General features: G+C 38.1%; 1 protein-coding gene across 1 annotated transcript in view; it reads right to left on the bottom strand.

The window, feature by feature from the left end:
- NELL2 (neural EGFL like 2) overlaps positions 1-25,534 on the bottom strand; it is a 136,003-nt gene that overhangs the window by 42,007 nt on the left and 68,462 nt on the right. Inside the window, exon 13 of the mRNA XM_074539825.1 lies at positions 19,864-19,989. Within this exon, the coding sequence (XP_074395926.1) occupies positions 19,864-19,989 (126 nt within the window). The remainder of the gene's footprint in view (positions 1-19,863; positions 19,990-25,534) is intronic.

The following is a 25,534-nucleotide window of genomic DNA, read 5'->3' as shown; positions in this document are numbered from 1 at the left end:
CACCTGATCTTAGCTTCAACAACAAATTAAAACCATTTAAAGACACTGTTTCATCATATTGCTTTCCACAGTGACCCAGTAACACAGCAGTAACAGAGAGGACAGCTTACACTTCAGGAGTGGCTCTTTTATGGACTGTTTACATGGCTAAACTACATTTGAAAAAATCCTGTACAGAAACCATGTCACTGCATCTACTCTTTCAGCACACTCTCTTTCTACTCTTGGCACACTATCCTCACCAATTTAGAGACCACCAGAAACAGGTTTATCACTAGTGATAACAAGACAGATTATTCAGCTTTATTAAAACAGAAATACTTATTCTTAATAAAAAGGATGGTGCTCTGTTCAAAATTCTTCCTTAATTCATGCTTATCACTTTGGTTTCTTTTTTTGATCAAACACTTGGAAAGTCACCTTAAAAGAAAAAGGACAAAATTGCAGCTCCTGAATTGAGCAACCTTAAATACCAAATCAGAAACTGCAGAAGCAGATAGGACCATGCATTATAAAGAAGCAAAAAGCAATTTATAGAAGAATCATTAAAAGAGAAGCTGCAATATGGTTTTTAAGTTCAAAAACCAGTCTTGAAACACTATTTGCCTAATGCAGAAATGCTAAAATTTTATTTCTCAAGGCCATTTATTTGAAAAATCTTTAGAAATCATGTCACATTAAATGAATGTTCCATACTTATTTCACTGCACACTATAATGAAGATAGGAACAGGCCGGAGACAATAATATTACAGAGGCAAAGAAATGAAAATTATTTTTGCGGAGAAATTTTAATGAAATTTTAATGATTTCCCAACCTGAACTTGCATAAACATCATGTACAAAAACCAAATGCATTGGTTTCAACGAATTCTAAAGTTTTATTATCTAATATATCTGAAATCCATTTTGCACTGTCCAGGACTAATGCTCAACAGTGCTAAAATTCATAACAGCTCTGTTCTGGGAATCAAATGAAGTTTTAAATACTCTTATTTATATTGACTAAACTACCTCTGGCATGAGATCTTTCTAGATAAAGAAAAAATTTTAACTCCAAAATTTGCTATTGCCTCATGGTAAGAACAACAGTAAAAGTAAGTGCTTATGTATGTCTCATTAAATAGTTCTTAGGATGCAGACAACTTAACAAGGCAAAAAATTACATGATGATGCAATTGATTTACTTTTGCATATTTGTCTGTGCAAATACATATATACACACAAAAATATATATGCACATACATACATATATATAGGTATACAAATGTATGTGTATACCTATACACATGTATGTATATATAAACACATATACATATACAGTGTATGTGAAGAATATATGAAAGGTGAAAATTTTTATTTGGATTTATTGTGAAATATTATTTCAGAATATTCCATATTGTTTGCTTGAGAAAAACTTTATTCAGAAGGGTATCTAGGGTGAAGTATTTCACCCTACAGGGTGAGACTGGTGGAATAAACTGATCCAGACCCACTAGATGCTGTGATGCATCTCAAGGCAGTGACAGCTGGGGACCTGTCTTTCCAAATTTGTTATCTGTGCAGAGATTCTTGCTGAACTTAGTAAAATTTAATATGTTGTCCACAAGGTGTGGCACCTGCCTCCTCATTTGCCTGTGCAACATCAGCCCCTATCCTTCCTACTGCATATTTTATGATTAAAAGAAATATCTGTATAGAATTTCCCACATGCACACTGCGAGCCTTCCCAATATTTGCCTTGTATATCCAGATTCTGAAAAGGTCTAAGAAAAAAAAAATAATCATAATCCAATCCAATAGCAAATAGAAATGACAACTGAGCTGCATCCCTTACTTAGGGATGGAAAATATGCTGGCAGTTCTCCTGAACCATCCATTAACAACATTGGAAAATAAGGGCTGAGATCATCTTTAAGGTGCAGAAATACTTAAAAGTTCCCAAAAACATAAATAGAATACATCCCTGCAATTGTAATCTTGTAACATGATGCAACAGATATTCACTGCTCTGCAAAGAACTTTTGAACCCAGATTAAATTAAAATAATTTAAATAAAGAGAATACATTAGGTATTTTTCCCTTTTGATCTCTCTGCATTCAAAAATTGAAATTACTTTGGCCTTCTGTCTCCTTTGCATTGATTTGGTATAGAACTACAGAACCATGGTGACCAGCTGGCTATCTAATGTGGCAGTGACAACAAATAAGATTTACTTGAATTATCAATAGCCAACACACTTAAATGCCCACTTACAGTTTATCTTAATTACAAGAGTTTTTTCCCCCACCTATAGTTCATGTACAAGACAAAAATTAGTAGCAATTATATGTGTAATATGGAAGACTTATTCCATTAAGATCATTTGAGAAATGACAGATGGTTAATCCCTCTAAGACTTCATATTAACTCATTTAAACTCTAATTGGCAGAGTTAATTTAAATCGCAATAAATGCACACTATTTTTAAAGAGCAAATGCTGTAAATTTATTGAACTATTTGCTGGAAAGTGTCCAAAGAAGGGCATTGAAACTGGTACAGGGACCAGAGAACAAGTCTTATGAGGAGTGTCTGAGGGAACTGGGATTGTTTAGCCTGAGAAAAAGAAGGCCAAGGAGGACCTTCTCCACAGCCACCTGACAGGAGGCTGTACACAGGTGAGGGCTCAGTCTCATCTCCAAAGCAGCACATGACAGGACAAGAGAAATTGGCCTCAAGTTGGGCTTGGAGGTTTAGACTGGATACCAGAAAAACATTCTTCACTGTAAGGGTTGTCAAGCACTGGAACTGGCTGCCCAGTGAAGTGTTTGAGTAACCATCCCTGGAAGCATTTTAAAGGCACGTGTATGTGGCACTTTGGGTCATAGTTCTAGCAGAGAGTCATAGGACTTGGCAGTGCTGGGTTGGACTTCATGATCTTAAAGGATTTTTCCAACCTAAAAGAGTCTATGATTTTATATTTCCATATATTTTTGTTAAAATTTTTGATTGCTATTCTCCCAATTAATTTTTTCTGTAGATATTTCTTAGTTTAAATGCAAAATAAAACCTGTGTTTTAATTACTCATAGAGAGTTATCATCACACAGTTTATCCCTAGTTAATGCTTGAGTCATTAATGACCACCAGCAGCTTCAGTTCAAAGCTTGGGACACCAAACACCAGCAGCTTCAGTTCAAAGCTTGGGACACCAAAAGCCAGGCCTACAAGAGTTTGTTCCCTGCTAATCCTGTTGCTTGACTGATTTTTGTCTTCATATATCCCCATATATATTTTTGTCTTCACGTATTCCCCATATATCCATGCTATTCTTGGTCCTCATTTTCTAATTCTTTCCTCAGTGCAGTCATAAATGACAATTTCTGTAGAGCAGTCTCTTGCTCCCACCCACAGCAGGATCAGGGAGAGAATCAGAAGGGCAATAGCTGTAAAACTCATGGTTTGAGACAAAAAAGACAAGTTGATGGATAAAATACATGTTTTGTGGCAGGCCTACCCTTATTCCCTCCATCTTCCTCTACAGCTCTTCATTAAATCCCTTCAACTTTGTTAAACACACCTAAGATTCATCTTCAAAACGTGTTTTGTAATTCCCGATTTCATGGAATAATACATATTTTTACAAAATACACTCCGCTCATGGAAGCTTCTATTGCAATATTAATCAGTGTTACTCCATGTAACATCCTGTAATTTTTACACTTTTCAACCAGTTAGGCAGAGTAAATACATTAAAGAATATTTTGCCTGACAGCTGAAGTCAAAAAAGCTTTAATTAATCTCCGCTTTCTTTCAAGTCTGCCATTTTGTATATTCCCTCTTCAACAGAAAAGTTTAAGAGAAGGATTTTCTAAAGCATTTAGCAGAGACCCAACTGTTTCCCCTAAAGGAACGTCTGTAATTCCTACTGATTACAATGGCAGGATTGTAACATAAATGCAAAATTATTCTGAAATCCCACCTTAGGAGATTTCAGTCTAGACCTTGACATGGACATTGTCACCCACTTCTTTTTGCCTTAATTCAAACTGATCTCTTAGTATCTTTCACCAGTGACATTTTAAAATGAGGTTTTCAGCTTTTAAAAGGTATTTCCATTGAGTACACTTTCCAGACTTTCTTCACAGATTCATATTTTTTTTCTTTTTTTATTTTTTAATCTAGCCAGATGCACTATTTATTCCCAGGTAAATCTTACTGAATTCCAATTTCTTTGTATACAATAACTCCCAGACACTTATGATAAACTGATGCTTTCAATATCTTCCATTATGTGGTCAAAAGTGGTGATAGTACATTCTCCATCTCCAGTGGTGCTCCCTACTTTATTGCTAGTAGAACAGCCAGACTAGAGCTGCAAGTACAATTTCCTCAGCCAACTGAAAAATGTATATTTTAATTCTTCTAATTCCAACCCTTTTATTTACAGCTTCCTTACTAAAAGGCTCCATGTTATTACAAGTCTGCCACTAGCAATAGATACCCGCTGGATATTTGGCCTCCCTCCCACACATATTTCTGCTACACAAATAAAAGCTGTAAAGTAACCTGACTGCTGTTGAGGCTGGCAACTTGCTGCCTGTTCTCCTATTTCATTAACAACAACTTTGAGATTGCTCACATGACCAGAAGGCTCAATAAAAACACCTCTGAACACTTTCTCAGCACAAAGTTAACAGAAGGTGGATATGCACAGAGTGATAGAAGAAAGATGTCTCAGCAATCAAAACTGCCAGAGAACAGTAATGTTCTCAAAACTCTCTATAAACAGCTGGTGCTGCTTCTACTCTTTTTGGAATAGCATTGTGGCCAGGGTTTGTCAACACATTTCAGGGGCTCCTGGAAAATCAGTTATAACATTCTAGCACCATTATCTAAGTCAGCACATGCCAGGCAGGGCACCACAGCGGTGGATGAAATGCTGCTGCTGCTTTGATCCTGTTCTTGTCTGCAGGAACCTGGAGCAACTTACCTAGCCATAAATGTTGGGAAACAAATGGGCTTTTTTTCTTTCTTTTCATGCAACAGAGAATTCTTAATCCATTAAGTAGTTCCTCTCATTTCCCTGGCAGTGCTGTGACTCAGACTCTCAGATCACTCACTGTCTATAAAGGACAGCACTGTTTTTGATAAGACAAGATGCTTGAGCTCTCTAGGGAGAGGAGGCCTTCTTCAAGCATTGCTCACCTGATTTTGAAGAGAGTTCTCTACTCAAAAACAGGGACAAAATTATACTTCAGTGATGGTAAGGTAAGGCAATATTGCTGCTTTTCCTTTTGGTGAGCCTTGATGCCATCTCCAGGGATAGAGCAAATTTTCCCTAGCACTCATCCTGGCGATTTACAGAGGCACACCAAAACATCACAGCAGATGTGTCCTTCACGAACAGAGCATGCCAGCTGCCTCCCCTGGCCACAAAAGCACCTGGGGAGAATGGCACAGCCCTGTGCAGGATCAGGGAGGAGCTAACCCACACACCAGCCCTTGAGAGCCAGGAAGGGCTCCTGCCTCTGCAGTTCAGATAGAGCCCTTGATGCCAGAAGATAACCTGCAGAGCTGCCTGAACTGATTCTCACAAAAAGCTGCATGGCACAGTAAAGGTGATGCAATGAAGTGTGCTCTCACCCTCCCTCCCCCACTGCTGTAATGGTATGAAACTTGACAATGGCTAGCTTGTTTCATGGGTAAATTTTCCAGATTACATCATGTTTTTATTGCCAGAGTTCAATTGCTAGTGTCTATCAAGCTTACAAATAATTACCTCTGTACTTACACACATCGTAAAATCATTAAAGTTGGAATACCTATAAGATACTTACGTGTATTTTATATTGATAAATAAATATTTGCATAAGCACATCTTATAAAATCACACATATCTGAAAAATTCTGCTATCAAATTTGCTGTCTTGTTTAAGGACACCATGAATTATTCTAACAAGCAAAACCACAGATATGAAGTCTACAGTATTGTTTGAGTCTAAAAAAGTCAAAATATGAATTTAGAATCAATGAAGAAAGTAAACAAAGAAGAAAGTAAACTTTGACCAGATATTTCATTTTGATACTATTACTATCATCCCAGAATGACTTCACCTCTGTAACCCTTCTTCCTTCACAAATCTGCTCTTTGGAAAAGTTAGGATTTAAGCAGAGATGCCGTGAACAACTCTGGGGTACTGAAATCTAAGATGAAGCTCATCCTATGGAAGGTGTATTAAGGTAAACCCAGGGCATTTAAAGCAGACTGTAATATCTGTTCAGACTACCACCAATGACAACTTTATTCACTTCTCAGGCATTAAAATGATGCAGACAGAATTTAAGTTCACTCACTTTTACCTTCCGAAGAGTTAGGAAAAAGGTAACAAACTTTTCTTTCCAAATATTTGCACACTCCAAAATTTTAAAACCACTTGAACAAATTAGAGCAGATACTCTTGATGAGTGCTCACCTTTCTAGAAATCAATCTCATCTTGTGCAACACTGTCATTTATCCCCACTTTGAGCAGTGCGAAATCTTTCCTTTTGTTTCTTTAAATACACTGTCATTAAAAGACTCTACTACAGGTTTCCAAATCCTAAACATCAAAGTTAACAGCTGGTGTGTTCCAAACTCATCACATTTACTCATCTGTAACAGGGTAAATGACACAATTACCTGCTGTAATTACTCTTGCTGACAATATATTTTTCCTGATGATTGGTCTGTGTGACTCAGAGCTACTTATCTTTGTCAGTCCAGTCCAAATCTCCACTTCCATGTGACTTGGACATTAACTTACAAAGTATTTACAAATTAGTTCAAATATCTGCCAAGACAGATATTTGGGACAGTATAAATTCATCTTTTATTGCATGATTAAGCAGTCTACCACTCTAATATTATTTTGCATTAGAAAATAACTATGCATGATTAAATTCTGTGCCCCATTCAAAGTAAATTGGAAGAGAGACACACTCAAACAGGTAAATATAATGACAGAATAAAATCTAAATAAATAAGGACATTGATATTTTTTAAAAATGCTCATTCCTAAAGCAAACATGAATTGAAAAAACAAAAAGAGAAAACATTTAGATACTTAATTCTAAATGCTTTCTTGTGACAATTTTAAAGAGCAGCTACAGAAGGCAACAGTGACTTTTTATTTTGAGCAGTGTGAGTTACAGGCTAATCAAGCTAGCTTACTGCATGTGTTTTCTCTGGAATAACTTTTACTTTAAAAAGATGGAATAGATATAATTCCTTGCACCATTTCCCCAAATAAAATATTTTGGAGGATGTGAAAAGACTGCAGCATATAACAACAGAAATAAGCAGATACTGTCTTTTTGAGATCATTTGGAAGCTTGTCAGAATGAAAAAATACTCCCACAAAAACTCTCGCGAACCATTTAGTTGGAGCAGCTTCCTATTTTATTGCTAAGCTTGTCGAGAGAACTCTTGGTCCTTGATACAAACATTGATATATTCAAAAGTTTTTTTGTTATTTGATGAGGCGGGAATATGTTAATTTTTGCACAGCTGACTACATGAACAGAAAAGGGCATGGTTTCAAGAAGGTAAATTGATTACCGTTCCAGAAAGAATTTTGATTTTCAGTTTTCTAGTTCAGTCTTGAAAATGCTGCAACAAACCCACTAGCATTTTCTTAAAAAAAAGCCAAAACAGAACAGTTCTGTGAGTTTTGTGTATTAAAAATGTCCTCAGGAAAAATATGAAGTGAAAATATGAAGTCTTTGATAGACACAGTACTTTCAGAAACATTACCTCACAAAATGCTGATTCACTAACAAAAGTGAGATTTCACCCAAACCCCTTAGGATTATACTGTACAGCAGCACAACACAGACAGCAATGGTCCCCTTGGTATAAATGTGATTTTTTCAAGTTACTGATGATGATTTCACTGGTCTTCCTTGAGGCATTAGCAGATCACAACCCTAAGGATGGCCAATATATTATCTCAGTAGGTAGTATTTGTTCCTTCTTGTTGAGCCACTCTTTTTGAGTGCTGTGGAGAGGTCTTGCCAAAGACTCTGTTGCCTTTATCCATTTACACAAGCTGGCAAACACTGATAGAGCAAATACAGGAACTGAAACTAGTTTTAGACAAAATCAGAAGGGCAGAGGAAGTGAGAACTCAACCTGCACACTATGCATTCGTGCATGACAAACCACAGCCTGGTTGCAGAATCATCAGCACATTTCAGTGTGAACCAGAAGTTAGATGCAAAACCAAAAACATAAACCATTCTTTGGGACTACACATAGGAACACAGACACTGGATGAGTCAGTGAAGTGGATCAATCCAGTATGTTTACTTTGTGCATTTCAAGGCAGACTTCAGTATAATTCTGCGTGCAAAGAAGGACTAGGAAGGATGCAACTCCTGCTGTGGTCAAGGGGCCTCTACTCTACTACAAGAGAGCAGTTTGGTGTGGTGAAGTACAAGGTTTTGTAGGTCAATAATCATCAGTCCAAAAGACTGACAAAAGGTAGCAATATTGATAGAGAACTACTGCAGAGACAAACTGTCACAGAAGATGACATACTAAATTGCAGCGACTGTATATTGACAGTATAAAACAGGAGTTAAGGAAATAGTCTTCCATTATCATAAACCAGATTAATCTCTCATAAACATTTCATGAAAAACAAAGGACACTTCTAAGTTCTTTCAGGAGTCAGTGATTAGAAGATGCACCATGTGGCATACAGTAGGAATCAAACTGTAAGCAATTAAAGGTTTCCATGCTCATAGATTTTCTGAACTGAAATAATTCAGAAATTCCTATCAAAACAGGAATCTTCCATATTCATTCAAAGAAAAAACTTGCAACTATAATATTAAAAGAAAAGGCTTCTGAAGCCCTGGACAATATTAAAAAATATTATGTCTCCCCTTAACAGTGTTGAAAGTTAGCTTTCTTACCCTCTGTCTTTTCTAAAAACTATGTTGTCTTAGATTATAAATGTTTTTTTGACAGTAGAATGCCAAAAGACAGACATGATACCCACATACTGCCAGCAGTATCCACTACCCTGAAACCCCAGCTAAATGGTATCATGGCTATAGACAACTTACTGTGAATGTGTAGAAAACCACTGACTTCAATACAGCATGATCACATAACCTTAAATAACCCCAGTGTTCCTTTTTTAAAAACTGTCTTGCTTCATGCAGTAGCTCCAGTCTCTCACTGACCTTGGCTGAGTTCCTCTGACAGCAGGCAACACTCTCCCAGCATGAGACAATCACCAGCTGGCTCAGACATGATAGATGTGAGCCATCCAACTTCCCTCACTTCTGGCTTGCTCAGTGAGACAGCAGCAGATTCCCATCTCCTGAGCCAGAAAGATCCTTATGACTTCAAACAAACTGTCATCAAGGCTGCCTACTGTGTTTCCTGATCTGTACAGTCTATCTGTCACAGCCTGTGATCATCCACAGGAGGACAGGCCAGGGGAGGTCCAGCTGTGAAAAGGTGTCATGCTGCAATGAATCAAGGTCTTGGGCTGGATCTGCTAATCCTATCATGGTGATTGCCTCAAACCTGTAAATAGATAACTGAGTTGGGTCCAGCTGAATTCTTGACCTTTGTTGATTAGAATGTGAGTTTAGACAAAAGAGTGTCTTAATTGCAAACTAAATGCCACCTCCTGCATCAACATCAGCAAAATTCTAACCTAAAGGGTCAATGTAATTACCTCAGGAATTAATAATTCATTTAGTGCTGCATGATTTTTCAGATTTTCTATTTTTTAAAATATACTGTGTTAATTTTGCTTACTCTGTCCGGTTTTCGGCTGTTTGAAGGGCCTGTAAAGGCCCGGAGTGGCCTTGGGGCAGCCCGCGTATCAAAGGACGAGAAGAGGCTTCAGTTCTTCTTTCGGTCTTTATGTTTATTAAATGTTTATCTAAAAGATTTTCTTTCAGCCCGACAGAGGTCTGCTCAGCAGTCAGCCATGAGCACACTGTCTAGCCCTCCGGACAGTCACCTATCTTTATACCCATGGTTACGTGTACAATATTTATCATTTTTCCCCAATACCAATTATTCTTATTGCCCGGTGCACTTTTAGTAATGACCAATCCTAAAGTGCCACCATCACCATAGAAGATGGAGGAGAAGAAGAAGAAGAAGAAGGACAGGACACGCCCCAATTCCTCCATCTTACTTCTCTAAACCCCCCTGTACATAAATCCTAAACCCTGTGTCTCACCCTCTAATTAACTAATCCCTTCACCATTCACCCCGGTCAAGTCCTCCTATCCTCATACAGGTGTCGTCTCCCGTGTAGGATCAAAGTCCAGCCACCAGACACTTCTGGCAACATTCCAGGACTCCCGAGCCCCCCAAGGGTGGTCTCGGTGGCTCGGCACCTCAGTCCTGAGGTGCTGAGATCCCACAATACTCCTACACTTCTACTTTCCAATCATATTGTACTGACACAGCACATAACTGCACTGCAGAAGCTGACAAGGGATGCTGAGTGATTGAAAAGCTGTAGAGTGCTTCAGAACACCGGGAAAAATGAGGTACACTGAATGTCTGTCCTAATGCTGTGATATAAATATTAAGCAACATCAATGCTTGGAAATATAGTCATTTCAATTTCTTACATTTAAAAAAATGGTTTTGCTTTTTTCTGAGTTAGTTGTAAGCTGAGGATATTCTCAGTTCTATTCTAGAACTCCTTTAATATATTGAAAAATTCCTCACTGCACGAAGAATGCAAAATAAATTATTCCTTGTAGAACAGAATAATCAATTCTGATGTATACTTCTCCAGAAAGATAAATTTTAAGCCGAATACAGAAATTGTAGAAATGCAAAATTGAGACTGCTTTTGATATAATACCATTTACCAACCTTTGCTCCCAAGGTCAATAGGGAATCCATGCTATATAGTGCATTGATAGATACATAGATAAGCACATACACGCACACACACATATATCAAATAAATATGTAAATAATAAATATAAATGAATATTTGGTAAAAATATTTATGTAAAATAATTAAGTATTTAGTACTGAAAATCATGCATGCACATCTTTGTCAAGGGAATACATTTTCCGTTTAACAACTCAAATCATGTTCTACCAAGGACCCTTTAAAAATGCGTTGGATTTTGATCATCTGAGGAATCCATCCTGCTATAATTGCATAGCCAGATGAACAGTTGTCATGAACTGGGTCAGTAACCAAGGAGAAGATGGGACCTAAAAATTATCCTGTAGGAAAAAAAAGTTCTCATTCCAAGTTGAAACAGACTCCAAACTAAGTTGCCAAGGATAACCTGATTCAATCCAAATAAAGCATAATTGAGTTCAGTTGTATAAGATACAGCAGATATATAAAAATTACTTGTGTTGTTATCTTAGTAATGTGGTTGCATAGCAACAAGCTCAGTCTGAGCGATCATTCCTTTATTAGCTTTGTGAATTATCGTACTGCTAGGAAGTGGATATTGGAGAGAATTTATCCTCAAAGAAGATTGAGAGCTTTGTGTAGGCCGACATACTATAAAGCAGAATGGAAACTGGGCCAAGCAATAGAAACCAGAATCAAATAGGCTTTGACTTAAAAAGGCTCCATGGACACAAGCTGACTTCTACAGTGCTTATTACTAACAGCAACCCTGGCAGTATAGCTGGACACCATCGCCTCCGAGGAGTTTGCATTGCTCTGTGTGATAATGCACGTACACATTACTTCTAACATAACTGGGGTGGGGGTGTAACCAAAATTGGAGATTTTGGGGAGACAGATGGCTCATTTGCCCACATCATATATTCTCCAGTGGTTTGCTGACTAAAACATTTCCTTAGTCAAGCTGTGGTATGTCAGTGCAGTGATGTTACAACCAGCCTCTGTCAGTATGCTTGTTTATTGCTCTGTCCCTTGCACCATACTGAGCGATTATTCTGCCTTTATTTAAGCACTGCAAATGAACTCAGCTTCTCCATAAGCTGCAGAACTTGAGAAAAACTTGAATGTTGCTGAATTCATCAAAAATACGTCAAGGGAAATAAACAGGAAGAAATTAGCTTTTTATTGTTATTTCTCACATTACAGCATTTTCATGTACCCAGGTTGGGACACTATAAGCCTATGACTCCTCTGAGGTAACATTCTATTTTTTTAACTTCTTTGCAGCAGTGAAGGGTAAAGGGCATACATCAATGCTGAATGAAGTTGAGGCCATATTTAGTCTCTTATTAAAATGTGGTCTCATTTATCAAAGTACTAAGCACTATGAGTTCTTATTACCTTCAGGACGACTTGTGGATACACTTGTGTGTCTGAAAAAGCAGGCAAATTTTATAACTTAGGACAAGCATGCAGCTTTAAACAGAAGATGGATGACTTCATTCAAATCTGGATTACTTCAGTCTTACCCTAGCTTTTGTCCATGGAAACTCAGATAACTACATTACTCTTAGAAGAGATTAGTGTTGGTGCTAAAACACAGCACACATGCCTCACATATAAGCTAGATTTATCACTTTAAATACATAAAGGTATTCCTTTTCAGTTTTCAAAACTAATTTTTGGGATCTGAAATGTTGAGTTGGAAAAAAAAAAAGCTAGCAGTACATGATATTGGAAAATACCCACACTTCACAAGTAGCTGAAATCCTACCAATGGGTAGGACCAACTGGTACAAAACCATTTTCCACCTCACATCAGAACCCAGAAATGAACTTTTCCTGAATATGTGAATTGGTATGTGCTCTAGGGAATAAAGATGGATTTTACCTTCAGCATTCTCACAAGAAATTCAACAAAAATTTTTCTCAAATCTCCCTGTCATTAACCTTCACTTCTACTGCACAGTATAGAAAAAAGTACGAGATTTCTCAGACTGTTTATGTCCCAAACAATTGATGGATTTATAAGTCAAAAATAAACCAATGAAATCTGAACAGAAGCCCAGAGGCAGATGCACTTTTATGAACTTGAGTTTCTAGATGCCAAGAGGAATCATTTTTCCAAAGTGTGTCAGAGTACTATGTTAATAAAAAATCCCATGTGACAGGGACTGTATTTCCCCTCAAAAATAAATGTACCTTGCAAGAAACAGAGGATAACAACTGGGCTAAAAGCTGAAGTCTTGATAATCTGGGCATCTGAATTACAAATGGTATGAGCTGTAATTCCAATGAAGTTGCATGTCCTTATAACTGGAATTTTAAAGTCCTTCCAGATACCAGACTGCTGATTCCCAAAGTGGAGGAATCTGCTCTTAGGGGATAAGGATGGAATGCATTTGCACTGCAAAGACAGCACCTCTGTTTTCTCATAAGTACCCTAAAAAGAGTTATATTGTGAACAAAGCATTAATGAATGAAAAGGAGGCAAGACCCAAACTTTGGCTACACACTATATGAAAAAAAAGGAGCAAAATACCAAACCAAAAGGGATTATTCTTAAGCATGGACATCACTACTGACATTAGCTGAACTTCAAGCATATGTCTAGGTTGTTTGTAAGTCACAGATAGCCAGAAGAATAGAGCAAACAGGAGAGCTTAGGAAAGACACAGTTTTGATTGCTATGGGCAAAGCAAATGTAAAATAAATCCCACTAATGTAGCCAGTTGGAAAACATTAATTTCTGCATGGGAAAAATGGCAGAAAGGTGGACAAAAGAGTATCAGACATGTGAGAGCTGAATGAGCTAAGCGTGGCAATCAGTTCTCTATACATTATGTCAAGGGGAATTTTTCCAGGCATCCCACAGGATCATTAGAGAGTAAAGACCATGGGTCAGACTTGAAAAACTAATGTCAAAAGGTACTGGCCACATATCTGCAGGCCAGTATTTTCCCCTACATTTTCCTCTTACTATTGAAACCTCCCGAGTAACTATTAATTAGTATTAATGTTATCATCGTCCCTACTTTATGCACATTCATCACTGTTACGCAGCTAAATGTGTAGTTTTCTCCTTAAATCTTTTCCATATGTCAAATCAATCTCCCCAGACTCTTAATTATTTTAACGTTGATCTTGGAATTTCTTCCAATTTGCAACAGATTTGTGATTTAATTTGATTTGCAAAATATGCAGAGCTGCCAGTATGCCCAAGAATTAACATTTCAGGTGTCACTCAACTTACTACAACCATGTTTATTGGAAATTTATGTGAAAACTATTGTTAGACTTCAGTTTACTGTGAGAGGCTATCACAGAAAATAAATGCTGCTGAATGCATTGACACCATTTTCAGAAAAATGTTGTTAGGAAAATTTCTGAGACTCAGAAAGACACATAGGCTGGGGCAGAGGAGGAGGGAGGTCCAGCTGGATACACTTAGCTATTGCCTGGTGAATTCAATCCTCATTGCTTTGAGTAGGTTTTTTTTGTCATATGACCAAGTCAAAAAGGCCAAAGACCAAAGCTGTAGGCTTTGAGCAACCCAATCTAGTGGAAACTGTCCCTTCCCATGGCAGAACGGTGGAACTAAATGGTCTTCCAAGTCACTTCCAACCCAAACCGTTCTACGATTCTAAAGAACTGCCTAATCTCTTCTATTTTCACTCTGAAGAAAAACAACCCCAAATGTACCCAACATAGTGATGAGATGTTATATAAAAATCCTTCACCATTTTCTTCAGAAGTCAGAAAACAAACCCAGGAGCACAAATGTGATGGTACCAGGCTATAATACAATATATAATACAATATATAATACAATATATAACACTATTGTACAATAGTACAATAATGGTCTCACAGACTTAAAATCTCCACTTGGCTTGCCAAATTTTCTGGCAAAAAATCAGCATGACTTGGCTAAAGTTAAAATTAAAAGGAAAGACAAAATAATCTGAAATGGATTGACAAAAGTGGTTATGAAAAAACATTATATGGTCTGCAGACACTTAAAACACGTATGTGAGCATCCAGCTCCACATGTGGCAGTGGTCCCACACAGTTCAAATGGACATCATTGCTAATTTGGCTGGAGCATGCTTGGAAGAAGTAGCCCACAACTTGCAACATGCCTGGTGTGCTTTTAATAATTAATCAGTTAAGAATTCACATGTATTTTCTGGTAAAGTGCAGCACAATTGCAAAGTCTCACTACCGGTGTCTGGGTACGAAGTTGTAGATTACTCACTTCTCTCAAAAAAACCCCCAAAACCAAACCTTAACAAACCACAAAACACAAAAAGAAAAAAAACCTACTAGAAATATGCAATACATAATTTCATAAACTCCATGAAACAGCATGTGCAAACATTAATTCAGAGATTCTGGCTCCTATACTAACACTTCAAATGACTGACTGGAAGAAGGGCATATATCATCTTGCCCAGACCTCAGGCACAAGGAGAACTGAATATACTGTCCTGAAGAGCACCCACACTTGCCCCTCCAGTGCTACCAAATGTGAAGCATGAGACCTCAGGAGGTCTCTGAGAGGGCAACATCAGCTGCATTACCTCACCCACATCATCTCACCCCAGGAGCGGCAGAGCACACTGCCAGCACTCCCATCACAGCACCTTCCCCCTTTTATCCCAAATGGAAAGCAAAAAAATAAATAAAACGTGGCCCATGATTTTGCACATAAACAGAGCCTTAAAAGCCATCTGAGGCTCAGAATATCCATGGCTTCTCCAGATCAGGGAATGTACCTTTCTCAGCCTTAATACAGTCTCTGGAGGAAGCACTAAGTCTCACAGGGTCTCGCATCTTCTCTTCAATTTTTGTTGTATTACTCAGTTAAGTGAGTGGTCCCAAAGGAGACAGCTCAAGACTAAAGTTGTTGAGACTAAACATGATTGACCATTCACTGTGGTATGAGCCACAGTGAGAAAAAGAGAGCTCTCATTTCTCATTTCCTAGCCTCTACACTGCTCAGAGCAATGCTACCAGCTGCAAATTACAAAGCACCCTGAAAGACTGGAGGTGACACTGTGTTCTTCCTTGTTTCCAAAAGCAAAACTTTCTTTTTTAAAGCCAAGAAAACAGTACATGCATTTCTGTAATCTCATGCAAAGTAAATATGCGAATATTATTATTTCAGAAAATAATTAAAGCATCCTGATGGGATCCCAGCTAACAGTGACAGTTCAGCAGCACACTAGTGCACATATAAAACTACCCCAGCAGAGACTCATGCCATTATCTAACTTCCTTCCCCTGGCACAACATCATTACATTCCACCTTCTGGAAAGCAAAGTGGAAGGGGAATGAGACAATATCATAGTAGGATACCAAAGCATGGTAGCCCAGGGCATATTTTTATGACTTTAATTTGCAGTTTGTGCACCCATTTCGCATATGGGTGCAACTCAGAAGTCGTCTGTCCTTCTCATAGCCATGATTGATTTCTGAACATAAAAATCAGTCATGAACAACAGATTTCTGTGTAAACACGGTTGTGACTAACTCAATCTAACCCTGAGAGTCTTAGTTCTGCTATGAATAGAAATAACAATACCTGAAATTGATGTCTTCATTACAACTTTTGTTGTGAAAATAAAAATGTAATTCAGATCTACTGTAAAACTTGCAATAAACAAAAGAAACTGGAGCTGTTTTGGAAGCAGCTATGGGTTGTCTAAATCAGTCTTTTGTGTGCACGACTCTGACAGAGATAGATAGCACAGATTTCTTTTCAAATATCTCGTACAGGAGAAAAACTCTTCAATGTCACTGATTTTATGGCTCTTTTCTCTTTTGATCAATGACTGCTAAATTATATGTGTGTTCATAGGATGGAACAATAAGGTATGTTAGTCTGCCAGCAAGTTGTGGACATCAGTTACATCATAACCTGTCTAATCAAGGTCCACACATAATTTTTCAACATCTTTTTCAGGGATTCAGCTATCCTGTGCAAACAATGACATATTAATGCCGAGTTACAGAACATTTTTTTCCTGCTCAGTAATATTCCAAAGGATGTGTTACCAGAGCTTCCTCTCCATTTTATAGTGGCAGCTATTTTACACACAACTACAATTCCATAACTGAATTAAATTACACAGCATTACAAGAAACTGTGACCTGAAACATATTTTAAAAATTTTAACACTTAGTAACACAAAGGGTAAATTGTTGCTTGTTTGCCCTATTCTTGTTATTCCTGAACTGGATTAAAAAACAGTCTCCGCCTCAGTTTCTTTGATATTTCAGTTGGCAAGTTAAACCTAGAATTGCCAATAAGGCAAACAGAGACTTGCTAAGAACTTTAAACTCTGCAGAGGGAAAAAGAGGGTTGAATAACTAGTACATTTACCGCAGACATTGACATGTGGAGAGCCTGGTTTAAGCATGGCTTAAAGAAAGAGGCCATGAAGGTATTCAGCTGAGGGAAATATAGAAGCCTGCTGTAAAGCAGCCTTTCCCAGGCTTGATTCTGTAAATAATTAAGGTTCTCAGCCACCTTTTATATAAACAACAAGATTCTCAGACCGTTCTGTCCTTGGCTGCTACTGGGAACAGACAGCCAGTCTGGGGATAGATATGAAGGTTTTGAGAACCTTTCATATCATGGTGGGAACACTGATCTTGGTTTCAGTAAACTAACTTCAGGTATTGTAAACAAAAGGAGGAGCTGAAGTTTTCTCTACAGCCTATCAGGAGCTCAGATTTTGCAATATGCATAAAGTGAATTAACACTGTTATAAAAAGTGCCTGATTGATGAATAAATTGGAGTCAGATGCTAAATCAACAAAGGTGGTCGCTCCCTCACTTCAACACTGACAAAATTCAAAGTGCACTGGACTTTGTACACGAGTTCTGAGAGATTTGGACAGAAGTGCATACTATACAACCCCACCAACATAGTCCTGAATACATATTAACTTAATTACTGAACCAGTGCCTCCACATTGGAGGTGCTCACACAATAGTTGTGGAACCAGAAAAAATAATGCAGTTATTTTGTGACATATACACTTTATGATGTTAGGCTGCCATTCATTGAAATTCTATCATCCAGCAGGGACTGCATCCTCATGGTTCCCTGTATCCAAAATCCAATATGTAAAATTTAATTCCAGAAAAACTCCGGGTCCCAAATAATAGTAAGTGGCATTGCTCATACATATAGAGTCTTTGACGTGCATACACAGCATGACTTACAGCTCAGATGGCCTAGCAGGTCTTATGATTTGAAATCTTACAAAACTTTTTCGTCTAATTCCTTTTTTTAGCATTGACTTTTCCCAGCTTGATCGACAAAGGTGGAAAATAAATAATTCATTTTGTCACCCATCAGGCTGATTTCACAGGAAACTATGATTTACAAATGTGGAACTACATTCAGTTTGGGGTGTTGGATCTAAAATGGATTTCTGACACCTTTTACGGAAGTTTGTCTAGAGCTTTAACTACTCTGTATTTCATAAGAGTATGTTTCAGCAAGTATGAGGAATGCAATGTGAGGACCCTCAAGAACTACCTTTATTATACTTACAAGCACCCTATGCCCCTGCAAAGTTGGTGATGCTTTACCATTTGCAAAGTTCTATCAGAAGAGCAAGTTAAGGGAAGCCAAGCAGAAAAAGTATCCCACAGATTTAGATACAGTTGGTCCTAAAATAATCCCAATATTCACACTCAGGAGATAGTGAAACAATTTCTTTACTCAGTGGAGAGTGTGGAAAATGTAAGAGAATGATCAGAAATATACTGGCTGCTTCAGGAAGGACCTCCTGTGGGCAAGCTTTATAACTTGGACCTTCAAGAAGTGGGTTTACTGCAGTAAAACAGTGCTTGTCAATGTATGAGAGGAATGACAAGTATAGGTAAGACAGCATTCATAAAAATCACATGGATGTGATTTGAAATCCATATCCCTGAGTGTTGTGCATGTTCAGACAAGGAAATCATACCAGATCATAAGAAGCTGTTTCTGTACCAAGACATATCATCGATGCTAAAAATCCAAGACACAATGGAAAAAAAAAATCAGAAATTAATTTCACAGCGCTGCCTTCACATTCCAAATACTCTCATACATTTATAGCCAATTTCTGTTAGATAATACAAACTTCAAGAACGCTTTACTGAAAAATGAAGCCTTTTATAGAAAAAGCTAATTTGTTACCCTGTGCACACAAAATAGGGATTCTATTTTCTTCACTGAGTAAACATGTCACACCATCAATTCAGATTTTCTTTATCTGTGTTGTAGGAAAGAATACATGAACTCAGAGTGAGTCTGATACAGAAGGTTGTTTCAGATGTCCCATGTTCATGCCATAACCCTAAATTACTGTGCAATGAAAGAAGAGTAGAAGACAGAAAGTCACTATGAACCAAACACGTCCCCTGGCAGTAGAGCAAAAAGGGAAGATACAGAGGTAAGACTGGCCATGTTGTCCAGTGGTTCAAGGCAAGCAGAACTCCTGCCCTCTGAACCTGGGAGAACTGAGTCTGGAGAGTCCAGAATGAGGACACAGCCACTCTTAACATGTACCAAATTTAACTCCATCCAAAGTTTGCAGAAGAGCTGCTATAATCCAAGAGAAGCTGTACCGGTGTGGAACATGAAAACCAAGTAAAACAGCACTATTTTTGCTCACTTATTTTCCTCTTCAGTCTCCTCCCTTCACCTTTTTAATCAGCACCCAAAACAGTGCAGACCCATAAGACAATCCAGCCTACTTTACAATTTCAGGAAAACAATATGACCTACACATAATCTGTAAAATTCATTAGATTTCTGTACCGCATTATGGTGTTTATTCTTTTTAACATGTCACTTAGATGTTCTGTGACTCCAACAAAGATTAACTTTAGAAGAATCATATCAGTGCTTCTAAATACCACCATCCTGCTCTTGCATCCTTCTCCTTGCAGAAACCACAGCCCTTACCTGTACATGAGTAATCATCAATGCGGATGTAGCCGGTTTTGCAGACACACATGAAGGATCCTGGGGTATTCACACACATGGTGTTCTCACGACAGTAGTGCCGTCCTTCAGCACACTCATCAATATCTGCCAACAAGACAAAGAGCAACACAAGTCAAATTCAGCAGCTATTCTTTGCAATCTCTCAATACACTGCTGTTCACTTCCATCAGTAGTGGGCTAGACTAGAGAGTTACTTAAATGCCAGTGCATTTTGGAAGCTTTTTGGCTTTCTCCTTTTAAAAACCTGCTTGAAATATTCAAACAAGGGAAGCACCATGAGTTTCTGTGAACAGCTGTTAGTGGAGTTACAAAGAAGATTACACTACTTGCATCTTTCCTTTTGAAGTACCTCTGATGTTATTCCTATGATTTAAACAGAACAGGGAAAAAAAAAAACATCGTCCCAAACAACTGAGCAATGACCTCAGCACCACAATGGCATCCATCACTGCATTCTGGGCAGTCACCTCAGTCACCAGAACACAAAACACACAACTATATGCACACTACATGCTTTTGATCTAACAGGAACTATTATTTAGGAAGAAACTGTAAGGAACAGGGTAACATCTGAAAAGACCCAGAAACTTAGTATAAATTTCTCTTAAAACAATAAAATAGTCAATTTTTAATATAATCAATAGTCAAATTTTTAATATATTTAAACACATACACCTGCACCTGCAAAAATCTACATCCATATGTATATAGATACATATACACACTGTACCCAAAAGGAACCTGTGAGAATCTCACTCATATAAAGATCTGCTCTGATACAACAAAATGCAACTTGATAAAATACTTGTTGGGGCAGAACACTTGCTGCACTATAAGGTCCTAGAGAAAACTCCCAACATAAATGACTGTAGTCATGGAATTCAAAACATAATTTGCTTTGGTACTCTCATGGGTTTCAAAATTAGACATATTTCTTGTATCAGGTTACAATTCAATGGTAAGACAGAAAAAGCACTACGAATAACAAAAAACCTTCTGCATAGTATTATTATACTGTAAAAAAGAAAAGCTATATTAATTTGGAAGTGGTCAGCAGCACCCTGTTCCTGTAACAGTAATGATAAAGACATCATTACTGAGATGCTCAATACAGCTATTTCTATTGCCATGCAATGTGTCACTGAACCTTACTACCAAAGTATGCTAAAAATCAAATGGGTGGATTGTTGGCTTGGTTTCTTTCCTGCTCATCAGTTTTGATTTCCTTCTTATTTTCAATTATGTTTATAGCTTTTGTGTTGAAAATAAAATCTCTGTACGGAAAAGCATCGTGCTGCACAGTCTAATGATAACTCAAGATAAAAGACTGTATATATAAACTCAAATCAGGGTGGATTTCTTAATGCTGTGATGCTAAATGTCAACATTATTAACTCCTGCACTTTGTTCCTGCTTAGGTTGTATGCTTATTCCACATTTCCATCTTCTCTGTACCTTTAAATCAAGAGGAATTTACCAACTGCACTCATTAACTGCTCTTTTCTTCCCCCCCTTTGCATTCTTAGAAGATAATCTGCCTTCCTGTACAAAACAATGTGACTCACTGAATATTACTGATTCTGTAGTAAGTTCCGAATCTCGTTCAGTTTTGGAAAAAGAATTTTCCACAGGTCTTCTGCCCACGGGATACTGCTGGAGAAGCTGGGCGCAGTTTGCTACCAAACATGAAGGTGTCCACTGCAAAAGAATTTTGTGACTGATGTACTTTGGCTGGTTTCCTTCCCTTTACCTTGTAAATTCTGCAGGCATGAGAGACTCATAGGGGTATTAAGGTGCTAGTTTGGAAAAGCTAACCTCACAATTTTTATGTACATGTGTACTTGCACAAATGAGCATGCGTTTACAGTGAACACAGAGAGCACACAAAGACTGAAACACATTCTGTGAGCTTCATCTAAGAACACCAAAAAAAAGTGAAGGTATCATGAGACCACCACAGCTGGTTTTGCACAGAGTGGAATGGGGCACAGATCTCCCAGCCTACAGATGTTCTACAGAAACACAAGTGTGCTGTTCACAAAAGCAGCCAACAGTCACAACATATGACTCAGCCTCTACAACAAATGATGCAACTTGTGTCTTTCATAATTCCAGCTAACAACTCCATATTAAATTAATTGTGTTGATTTATATTTAAGTAACAACATCAGTCTTTGAGTAATTAGAGGTCTTATGTTCTCAGCATCAACAGACTGCCTAGAAGCCAGCTCTGGCACTCTCAGAAAATTCTACTTAAAAATCCAAAGCCTCAGAACCATTAAATAGAACTTTCTGAAAACTATAATAATGATTGCTTTGGAAGGTAAATAGCCACAGGAGATCCAAAATGCCAACAGTTTTTATTTTGCAAGGAAAAACTTAAAGTCACTCCTTTGATTCAAACCTCCTAATTCAGAAGTGCTCTAAATAAAAGCTTTCACTTTGCCAACATACCACATATTAAGATTTTAAAAAATGTTTTATTTATAATCATCTTTTTTTCACAAACCTTGCTTATTCAACTGATAAAAAATAAAAAGGAAGAAAACTCAACCCACATCTGTTCAGGTTAACTCTGAAGTGTTCATTTGGACAAATCTGATATACTGTTTTTTTCAAACTGATTTGCAAAGAAATTGCTCATATTTTTTAAATGCTTACTAGAACTCAGAACTCCCACCTAACCCTCTGTTACTGCTACTCTCACAAGTTTATTTTACATTGGCACCTGAAGACCCTCTATGCTATGGACACACAGCAGGTAAGAAGATACTTTTACAAACAATTTACAACTTTAATACTAGATAAAGATAATTAATACAAAAAAGGGTAAAATAACAGTCAAATGACAACTAGTCACACAGAGATTGACCATACTAAAAGCCTGCAATTCCATTCCCCCTTTGGCACTCCACATGGGAGCTTAGGTTAAGGTATTACAGATCAAGGAGCAGTGAACTAGGGCAGGGAATGAGCCCAGCATCTGTTGTCTTTCAAAGCTACCAAAATAAAAGCCTCTTCATCCTGGTCACTGGTTGAAAACACTGGTGTAGCCAGCCATGGTGTGAGCCCAGTCAGCAGCCAAGCCCCAGGCAGCCACTTGCTCACTCTCCAACCAGTGGGAACAAGGAGAGAATCAGAAGGATAAAAGATAGAAAATTTGTAGATTGAAATATAGACAGTTTAATAGGGAAAGCAAAGGCTGCACACACAAGCAAAGCAAAACCAGGGGTTATTTCCCTGCTTTGCAATGGCAGGCAGGTGCTCAGCCATCTCCAGGAGTGCAGGGCCCCATCACATCTAAAGGTGCCTTGGGAAGACAAACTCTATCACTCCAAAAATCCTCCCTTCCTCCTCCTTTCCCCCAGTGCATACACTGAGCACGATGGCACATGGTCTGGGATCTCCCTGTGGCCAGTTTGGGTCACCTGTCCTGGCTGTGTCTTCTCCCAGCCCCCCAGGCACCCCCAGTCTCCTTCCCAGTGTGGCAGTAAGAAAAGCAGGAAAGGCCTTGGCTCTGTGTAAGCTCTGCTCAACAAAAACATCTCTATTATCACTGTGTTCAGCAAAATCCCAAAATACAGCCCCACATCAGCCACTGTGAAGAAAATTAACCCTACCTAGGCCAAAACAAGCATGCCACCTTTAGACAGATATGCACAACAGAAAATCTTATGCATTTCCATATCTAAGAAATCCTACAACATCTATCTTAATTTCCTTTTGCCAAAAAGCCTAGTTAGCATATTAATGCATATTCAGGTTTTACTGCTCAGCCAGTAAGATACTGAAGTCAGTTCAATAGGATGAATGCACCACTCCAATGGCTCTACACATTCAACAATAAAGACTTGTGTGCTTGAAGTCTGTGATGTGCTACTGAGCCACCAGCTGTGATGTACTGACAACAGTGTAGTCATGGAAATCATCAACCTGCTCTGTTCCCAGTGGAACAGATAAAAGGGGCACCTCTGGGAAAACTGGTTAGTGCAAAAGTGTTTGGAATCTGCACTTCAATGATTTATTTATACTTGCAAAAACATCAAAAACAGAAAAAAAAAACTGAAAAAACCTGCCTTTCTTTATTCCCCCAAGCACTCAAACAAAATTTATGCAAAATATATAACTGAAGAAAAGTTTCCCTGTATCCCTTTCTCCTGCACCCTAATGAGTTTGCTTCCCCAGAGTAAAACTCCCAGTTATATTTTACAATTCCATTAATAAGAACAGAACTTGACCTGCAATCCATAAATCATTGTTGACTAAAGCCTCACACTAACAAACAAAGCCTCTCCTTAGGCCTCCCTATATACATCACTGCCTTTATCTAGCACAAAAGCCTTCCAGAACAAATGAGTCTGGTCATTATCACTAAGTCAGTAATTATCAGCTGTTATGAGAAGAGGCTACTGCCAGAACTGAGGATCCTTTATGGATAGTGTCCTGCCTCCAGCTATTTCCCTTAAAACTCAATATTGTCTAACACCCGTGATCTCCCTGGTCACCCTTAAAGAGGTATATGGCAGCCAGGGACATCACTGTTGTTAGACAGTATCCAGTTTTAATGGAAGGGCTAAAACTCTTGCAGGATTTTTTGCAACAAATAACATTAACTACCCAGGAAGAAAGGGAACAGGAACATGAAAAGCCTTATTTATAAAAAAAATTATTTAATATACACATTAAAAATTACCCTGAACACAAGAGCAGAGTAGATTAGACCTACAATTTAAAATAAAAACAAATAAAACCCCTATGGGTTTTGTGTTAATAAAACAACATGTTCTCACAGCCTATAAATATGCACCACCTTTACCTGCTCAAGAGGTTAATGTTTTTTTCACCACTCACACACAGCTTCATCAGCACAACTGCATCCTGATCTGAGGGCTCTGCTGGTAAGAGCAAGGGCATCACCACTCTCTACTCCTGTGAATCCTGGGCCTCCCTGCTGAGAATCCCAAGGATGGATACCAGTAACTATGATCCCAACATTGGCCTTTCAGGCCCTTGGCTTTATCACTACCACCTTGACTCATACAGAGAGACAAGCAGGGAAAGATTGAGACTCTTCTCATGGCCCTGACCTAGAAAAAGGGCATCACAAAATCAGCAGGTGCTACTCAACAATTAAGGGACTATGAAAATGAACAGTGACCATTCACAGCAATCAATACCATTGAAAAGGTAAATGAGGATTTAAAACCTTTACAGCAAACATAATCTGTTCTGCACCTGGAACAGGATCACAGAGGAAAAGAAATTCTGCCCATTTACTTTCTTTTTGTCATCCCTCCACCAACAAGTCCTACTTTTCTCACTTTCTACCTCTGACATCAAGCTTCTCTGCTGTTTTCCTCCTGCAACCACTTTCTACCTACATTTAGTCCTGTCTTCAGATTTTTCTCCCTTTGTCTCTCCTCCTGTACTCAACCCATCAGCTCTTATTCCTTAAAAGAAAAAGAGCAGCGCATAACTTTGAAGTATGATCCCACCAGCTTACCCATCTGTGAGAGTATTGGGCTTTTCTATTTCCACCACCAAACACACTACGTTCCCAACTGCTCGAATGTTTAGTATGCTAAAACTTCCTCATTGCTCTAATAAAAATATTCCCAGTAGGGTCTCA

The sequence above is a fragment of the Zonotrichia albicollis genome, chromosome 4, assembly GCF_047830755.1.
Source record: "Zonotrichia albicollis isolate bZonAlb1 chromosome 4, bZonAlb1.hap1, whole genome shotgun sequence".
NCBI classification, from domain to species: domain Eukaryota; kingdom Metazoa; phylum Chordata; class Aves; order Passeriformes; family Passerellidae; genus Zonotrichia; species Zonotrichia albicollis.
The sequence above is the reverse complement of the archived record's forward strand: the minus strand, read 5'-3'. Positions and strand labels throughout refer to the sequence as shown.